This window comes from Taeniopygia guttata, chromosome 5 (assembly GCF_048771995.1).
Source record: "Taeniopygia guttata chromosome 5, bTaeGut7.mat, whole genome shotgun sequence".
Lineage (NCBI taxonomy): Eukaryota > Metazoa > Chordata > Aves > Passeriformes > Estrildidae > Taeniopygia > Taeniopygia guttata.
In genome coordinates this window covers 64,043,262-64,051,158 of record NC_133030.1, presented here as the reverse complement: position 1 = coordinate 64,051,158, position 7,897 = coordinate 64,043,262, and the positions used below count along the sequence as shown (strand labels likewise).

Genomic DNA, 7,897 nt, shown 5'->3' with positions numbered 1-7,897 from the left:
CACCTGGGAACACCTGCAGAACAGCCGGATCTCTGCCAGCAGAGCTGCTGTCAAACAGATGGAGCAGGAATGCTGTGGGACAGAATGCTGTGGGATTGTGGGGTTGGAATGCACTGTGGGATGGGAATGCTGTGGGATTGTGGGGTCGGAATGCACTGTGGGATGGGAATGCTGTGGGATTGTGGGGTCGGAATGCTGTGGGATTGGGCTCCACAGGAGGGAAGGAGCCCTGGCTGGGTGTGGGGCCATGGATCTTCGGAGCAGGAATGCTCTGGGACTGTGGAGTGGGAATGCTGCAGGACTGGGCTCCACAGGAGGGAAGGAGCCCTGGCAGGGGAGCAGAGACACAAAGAAGGGAGGCAGTGGCAGGTACAAACTCTGCTTTAGTGGTGGGGCTGTCACTACAGCAGCGGGGCAGGGACAACACTCAGCGCTCATCTCCACAAAGGCACCGCTGGAATGGAGCCAGGAGTTACAGCAACGCCAGCAGGAAGCGCTCTGGCAGAAATGGATTCCCAGCAGCACAGGGAATTCTTCATTCAATATCCACCAGCTCCACTTCAAAGAAGAGTTTTGCATTTGGTGGGATCCTGTAGGTGAATGTTAAGGAAACTGAAAGGAAAGAGCCCCTGCAGTGACCCCCCCAGCTGCTCCCCAGCCTCCCCCTGCTCCTGGGATGGCTCTGGTTGGACACCCCGGATCCAGCGAGGAGCTGTCGGGAGACAGGGCCAGCTCCATGGACAGCACACCCTGCTCCTCGCTGCCCTGAGCTGCCCCAGCCTTGTCTGCAGGCGTGGGGCAGTGCTGGGGAGGTTACACTGTCCCACTGTCACAGGGGAGAAGTGTCCAGGCAGCCCTTTGGATCACAGCATTCCAGCACTGGGGAACCTTCCTTTCCCATGCTCCAGAAGGGCTGGGAAGAAACAGGGCTGAATGAAACACTGGGATCACTCCTCCGCCCCCCACTTCAGCTGTATCCCAGAACCAAGTGTAACTGTCCCTGTTCCCGTTTCCTTACACCGGGTGGAAACAGCAGCAGGTTCCTCCTGCATGAGTTTTTCTCCAAAAGAAGAGGGACACTGCACCGCCAGGAAGTGCCCTGAACTCCGTGAGTGGGAATGCCCTGAGCCTGCTGTGGGTAACAGGGGAACCCCTCTCCTGTATCCCTGTCCATACAGCACCTCCTGCCCCAGCGCTCCCGGGCTCCCTGAGCAGTCAGAGGGATGAAGGATACTTGGCATCGGGCTGCCCCTTCTTGCCATAGGCCCACTCGGGCTCGATCTCCAGCTGGGCCTTCTCTCCTTTGCTCATGGTCAGCAGGGCCTCGTCCCACTGCAACGACAGAGCGGCTCCAGCCAGTGACGGGACAGCGGCCACTGCGCTTCCCAGCTTTTCCTGGAGTTCCTGTGGCTCCAGGAATGCCACACAGCCCCAGGTGTCCTCCCCAGCCCCCTGGAACACTCCAGGGGTGTTCCCTGTTCCCCCACCAGCCCCACAGAGCAGATCCGTGCTCCCGTGCAATGGGAACGCACATCCCATCAGCATTCCCAGCTTCAGAATTCCCTTCCCAGGGAGTGCCCAGGGATGGTGCTGTCCCCACTGAGGGAAGGCTCTGGCACCCACAAACCAGGATAAGCACAGGGATAAACCTGGGCCACTGCTGCTCCTGCAGCACTGCCCCTGCCCACGGGCACGGCCCCTTCCCAGCTCCAGCCCCTTCCCAGCTCCAGCCCCATCCCACATCAGGACTTTCTCCTGCCCAGCCTGGAGCAAAGGAGGCTCAGGGGGACCTTGTGGCTCTGCACAGCTCCTGCCAGGAGGGGACAGCCGGGGGGTCGGGCTCTGCTCCAGGAACAGGGACAGGAGCAGAGGGAACGGCCTCAGGCCAGGCACAGCAGGAATTTCCCCATGGAAAGGTCTGGCACAGATAAAGCCCAGGGAATGCAAACAGGGATGGATGGATGGATGGAGCCCGGGGATCAGTCTCAGCTGCTGTGAGACACTGCCAGGGCTGATCCCAGGGAACAGAGCCTGTGTTCCATGCACTGCCTGAGGAGGGAATGGCTGAGGATGAACGCTCCATCCTCCCAGTGCAATCTGCCCCCAGGAGAAACAGAGCCCAAAAACTGCACCCCAGTCATAAACCACAGAACAAACCTGCCCAGGGACGCTGAGAGAGCCCTGAACACTTTACTTACACCTCGGATCACTTTTCCTACGCCAACTTTGAAACTCAAGGGCTTGGCTGCTTTTTTCTTCTTTGAACCTGGAAAAGAGCTTTATGTTCATTTCACACATGCACACTCCACACTTCTGTCGGAAATGCCATTACAATCATGCTTCATATAAATAGCTGTTCTTCTAATATTATTTTTAGCCCAATATCAGATTTCCAAGGGAAATATTAACGCTGTGCACTATAAACATCATTAAATGTTCAAGCTGCACCAAAGCGCCTTTTAAACCCCAAAGACTCATTCCTGAATTACTCAAGTTGACTGTACAAGTCATGGACATATTAAGGAACCAAGAAAAGTCAAGAGGGAACATACAAGTATGAGGAATTACAGACAGTATTCCAGTGACTCTGGAATACTGCTCCTGACTGTGGGACATCACTGCTGGGAAAGCCTTTCCAGCCAGTACCGCACCATTTCATACCCCTAAACCCTCTGATCTGTCACAAAAACACCAGCAGGGAATATTGCACACCAGAGCATTTGAATCCCTCTCATCCCAGTGCCTCCATATTTAAAGATTTACCACAGAACGGCCCCAGGATGTGTTTATTTACAGAAATTCAGGACACTGCTGGTACTAGAGTTCCCTAGGCACCATCTCCCCTTTGGACTGACTCCCTGCATTCCACATTCCCTGGGGCCCGGAATGCCAGAAGGCAGGGCTGGCAGGATGCAGCCCTGTCACTTGACACCAGCCAGTCCTAAAATACTGCCCTTGCTAGCTCATGGAAAATCAGATCAGGGAGCTGCAGGGCAGCTCAGCACCACCATGATAAAGCTGTTTGTCAGGAATGCTCCCAGACACACTTCCAGGAACAAACCCCTGCTCACATCTGCTGGAGGAGCCCAGGTAATTCCCTCTAGGAGCATTTGCAACCAACCCCAAGAGTTTATCTACACATTTCTATATCCATAACCTTACTTGATTGAATATTGGTATCGAAGACTGTCCCATCCTGCAGCTTTCCTGTGTACCAGCAGTGGACAGTGTCTCCCTTCTTTGGGAAGTTGGTTTTATCACCCTTCTTTAAAATGGATTTGGTATACTTTGGTGGCCCCTAAGGTTATAAAAAGAGAGTTATGACTGGTGGGTTAAATAGTCTCAGATATCCAAGACTGAACAACCACTGAGTTTAAAGAACCAAAGAAGACACTGTTAGTGAATGATGTGTTTATGTTACTGCAGGGCTGCAACATTTGGGGAAAATGCAGCTTAAGGTTAAAGTGGGGTATGGACACCAGATTTCTTGCTGTAACCAGGTTTTTGAAGACTTGGGATCACAGAGTCTCCTGAGCTGAAAGGGATTGTGGAGTCCCATCCCTGTCCCTGCCCAGACCCCCAGCAATCCCACCCTGTCCATCCCTGGCAGCGCTGCCCAAAGGCTCCTGGAGCTCTGGCAGCCTCGGGGCCGTGCCCATGCCCTGGGGAGCCTGGGCAGTGCCAGCACCTCTGGGGAAGAACCTTTCCTGAAATCCCCCTAACTCCGATAGAAGCCACCCGCATAATTTGGTTTTCCAGGAGAAAAACGCGAGTCGAGGGCATCACACCAACCTCCTCCACAGCCTCCTCAGCCTTCACCGCCTTCCCCTTGGCCTCCTCCGCCTTGGCCGGCTTCGCCTTCTCCGCCGCCTTCTCGGCGCCGTCCGTGCCCTTGAAGCGCTGCGAGGGGAAGGATGAGGAGCCGCATCCACGGGCCCTGCCCTGCCCGAGCCCGGCTCCGTGCCCGCGCCCTCACCTGCGTGTGGAAGAGCTGCGTGTAAGCCGCGATCAGCTGCTCCTTATTCGCCGTCTTCGCCACGTTCTTCACCTGCCCCAGCAGCTTGTGCTCCGCCAGGAACTGCGGGACACGCGCGCCAAGCGTTGAGGGCAAACCAAAACCCAAACCCAAACCCAAACCCAAACCCAAACCAAACCCAAACCTCTGCCGCCGACCGAGCCGCGCCATTACCGCCTGCGCCGCGTGCTCCTGCAGGAATTTGATGATCTCCTTCTTGGCCAGCGCCTCGCTCCGCAGCTCCTCGGCGCTCCAGGGCTGCGCCGGGCCCGCGGCCGCCGCCATCTTCCCCCCGCCTGCCGCTCCTCCTCCGGGGAGGAGGGATAGGGGCGGGCGGCGGGAATCAGGGGAGAAGGGGAGGCTCCAGGGGAGAAGGGGAGGCTTCGGGGGAGCAGGGGAGGCTCCGGAGGCGGTGTCCCGGGGGAGCAGGGGAGACTCCGGAGGCGGTGTCCCGGCCGTCCCCTTCAGCCTCGGCCGGGCTTCCAGCGGGTTCTGGGGCGGGGCGCTGAGGGAGGGACGGACAAAATGGCGCCGCCTCGGGGCGCGCCCTGAGCGAGGGGAGCGGCGGGAGCTGCCTCGGGCTTGGCGGGCGCCTCAGGGCGAGGGAAGGGTCGGGGCACGTCCGGAGGGAGGGCCGGGAGGCGGCTCCGGTCCCGTCCCGTCCCGTCCCTCGGGGCGGCTCCCGTCCCGTCCCGTCCCGTCCCGTCCCGTCCCGTCCCGTCCCTCGGGGCGGCGGTTGCCGCGGCGGCCGTGAGGCAGCGCTAAGATGGCGGCGCGCGGGGCAGGATGAGCGGCGGGCAGCGCACTCTCCCTCAGGTGTGGCGGGCGCCCGAGGGCACAGGCGGCCGCAGGGACGCGGGCGGCGACAGCGATGACGAGCTGCTGCTGGCAGCCGCGGCCGCGGCCGACCCCGGCCCGCCGCGGGGCTTCAGCGAGGCGGCGGGCTCCATCTGGATCTACCCCACCAACCTGCCCGTGCGCCCCTACCAGGAGCGCATGGCCGGCGCCGCGCTGCTGGCCAACACCCTGGTGTGCCTGCCCACCGGGCTGGGCAAGACTTTCGTGGCCGCCGTGGTCATGTACAACTTCTACCGCTGGTTCCCCTCGGGCAAGGTGCTGTTCCTCGCCCCCACCAAGCCGCTGGTGGCTCAGCAGATGGAGGCGTGCGGCCGCGTCATGGGCATCCCGGGCCGGGACATGGCGGAGATGACAGGTACGGCTCTGCCCGCACTGCGGGCGTGAGGAGCCCAGCGCGGGGGAGACAAAACCTGGGGGAAAACACAACGTGCTGGGAGCGATGGCTCTCGGTTTGCCCGTAGGTAAAACCCCAGCTCGCCTGTATAAAGGGCGAAGCGCTGCGGTGCAGCCCCGTGGGTCACTGCTTAAGTGTGATGCTTAAGCCAAAGAATAATGACACTTTTAACCCACTTTGGAGCTGGTTTTGCCCCTCCTTCTCCTCCCCTCGTCGCATTCCTTGTCACTTTCCATTCACTTTTTTATGAAGTTTTGCAGCCCCCCTGAGCTGCAGTTTATTTCTCATTGCGGTAACAGCTTTGATGACTGAACCCATAACCTGTTTTTAGTCCCGGATCTTTCCCGGAGGTGTTTTTTTAAATGATGTTTATGGCAATAAGCATCTTCCCAGCCGTGATTCCCATGGTTCTGGATTTAATTTTTTGTTGCGAAAAATTAAAATTACTCTTCTTAGTCGTTGTATTACACCAAGGGAAATTTAGGTTGGATATCAGGAAAAGGTTTTCCATGGAAAGAGTGATAAAGTTCTGGAATGTTCTGCCTGGGGAGGTGGTGGAGTCACCATCCCTGGTGTGTTTAACAAAGCCTGGATGTGGCACTGGGTGCCAGGGTTGAGTTGAGGTGTTGGGGCTGGGTTGGACTCGATGGTCTTGAAGGTCTCTTCCAGCCCAGTGATTCTGTGAATATTCTGTGTCCAGTGAGCGTGGGGAGGCTCTGGAATAGAATTCCCAGAGCAGCTGTGGCTGCCCCTGGCTCCCTGGCAGTGCCCAAGGCCAGGTTGGAGCAGCCTGGGACAGTGGGAGGTGTCCCTGCCGTGGCAGAGGTGGGATGAGATGGGCTTTAAGGTCCCTTCCAACCCAAACCATTCCATGATTTTATGTGTCTGCCAGCCCTGTCACTGTCAGATCATGGACCACACCTTGTTCTCAGCAGAACAGTTCCCTAACGTTGTTTCTTTAATTTCCAGGAGGCACCCAGGCTCTGGGCCGGCGGGAGCTGTGGAACACCAAGAGAGTCTTTTTCCTCACACCTCAGATAATGGTCAATGACCTCTCCCGTGGCACCTGTCCCGCTGTGGAGATCAAATGTCTGGTTATTGATGAAGCCCACAAAGCCCTTGGCAATCATGCCTACTGCCAGGTAGGGCTGGAGCCACCCCACTCTTCTCTCCCAGTTACAAAAACCTTCCCCAGAATTGCTTCCAGGATCTCCATACAGCATCACTGTCATTGCTGTGGGGAGATTGTCCTTGAGGTCCTTAATTTTGAAAGACATCCAACATGCCTGTGTGTTGTTATTGCCTTGTTTGTTAGTAATACCTGTAAGGTATTTTTGCAAGGCCTCCATTAAATTGTAATTTTGGTTTAAAACTCGTTTTGGCCGGGCAATGTTAAACCCAATGTTTTTATAAGGTTCTTTAGTCAGTTCAATATTTCTTTTTAAATTTGGGGTTTGTGTTGCTTAGCCAAGACTTTGTTGCACTATCATGGGTTAATCTCCTGAGAGCAATAGGTGACCTAAAAGTTACTTTGATACACTGGGGAAGTTTATTGGATATTTGTGGAGTTCAGATTACACAGGATTAATAATCTGTGAATTACGGTTCTTAGAGTTTTTCTTCAGACTCACTTTTTGACACCTAGTTAATGGGCGTCAATACTTTTGTTAAATCAGGTGAGAAATAATTTCTTAATTTTTCCAGATTGTTCTTGGTACATTTCCAGGATACCCCTGGGTCCCTGGCAGTGCCCAAGGCCAGGTTGGACACTGGGGCTGGAGCAGCTGGGACATTGGAAGTGTCCCTGCCATGGCAGGGGTGGGATGGATGATCTTCAGGGTCCCTTCCAACCCAAACCATTCTGTGATTCAGTATTTTTGGAGTGTTTTGTTAAGCCTTTCCTACTTAGTGGGTATTTTCATTGAGGTAGTTTGTATGAGGCAATAATCCCCTTTAAGGATATTAATGAAGCTTTTCTGTTCTCAGGTTGTGAGGGAGCTGAGCAAATACACCGATCAGTTCCGGGTCCTGGCCCTGAGTGCCACCCCAGGCAGCGACACCAAGGTGAGACAAAGCTGCTTGCATGATGTAAAAAATCAAGGTTGAGTGGAAGCTCTTTTCTTTTCCTGAAGCCTCTGCAGGGTTCTGAGGAATTTCACATCCAGACTGAATCACTTTACAATCCATTACTTGATGAGGTTTGGTGTTTCTCATGCTATAAACCGTATATTATTTATATATAATGGGATATATAATATTTTATTTATATATAGTGGAGGTGTCCCTGCCATGGCAGGGGTGGGATGAATGGGATTTAAGGTTCCTTTCCAATCTCCAAGTCTGGAATTCTACTTCCTGACCTTTCTTTCAATTTTCTTTGTAGATACTGGGTGCCTTTTCCTTACAATTTTATGTAACTCCTGCGGAAACATGGAAATAGTTACTTTGTTTTTGTGGCTTTACCAGGCTGTGCAACAAGTTATCTCCAACTTGCTGATTGCTCAGATCGAGGTGTGTGCTGAAGATTCCCCAGAAATTCAGCCGTACTCTCATGAGAGACAAGTGGAAAAAATTGTAGTTCCACTTGGGGAAGAACTGGTAGAAATTCAGAACACTTACATCAAGGTGAG

The 7,897-nt window shown here is 54.9% G+C and overlaps 2 protein-coding genes across 3 annotated transcripts in view; one reads left to right on the top strand and one right to left on the bottom strand.

Annotated features, from left to right (window-relative positions):
- Positions 1-367: 367 nt before the first annotated feature.
- FKBP3 (FKBP prolyl isomerase 3) lies at positions 368-4,301 on the bottom strand (the record flags this gene model as incomplete). Its single annotated transcript, NM_001245822.1, is given in 7 exon segments — positions 368-590; positions 1,235-1,332; positions 2,199-2,266; positions 3,163-3,298; positions 3,793-3,900; positions 3,977-4,078; positions 4,190-4,301. Coding segments are annotated over 7 exon segments (678 nt in total). The 5' UTR covers position 4,301.
- Positions 4,239-7,897, top strand: part of FANCM (FA complementation group M) — a 54,564-nt gene continuing 50,905 nt past the window's right edge. For both annotated transcript variants that reach the window (XM_072930610.1, XM_072930609.1), the window contains exons 1-5: positions 4,239-4,375; positions 4,416-5,228; positions 6,237-6,409; positions 7,254-7,331; positions 7,734-7,892. In XM_072930610.1, the coding sequence (XP_072786711.1) occupies positions 4,802-5,228; positions 6,237-6,409; positions 7,254-7,331; positions 7,734-7,892 (837 nt within the window). In that variant the 5' untranslated portion in view covers positions 4,239-4,375; positions 4,416-4,801. The remainder of the gene's footprint in view (positions 4,376-4,415; positions 5,229-6,236; positions 6,410-7,253; positions 7,332-7,733; positions 7,893-7,897) is intronic.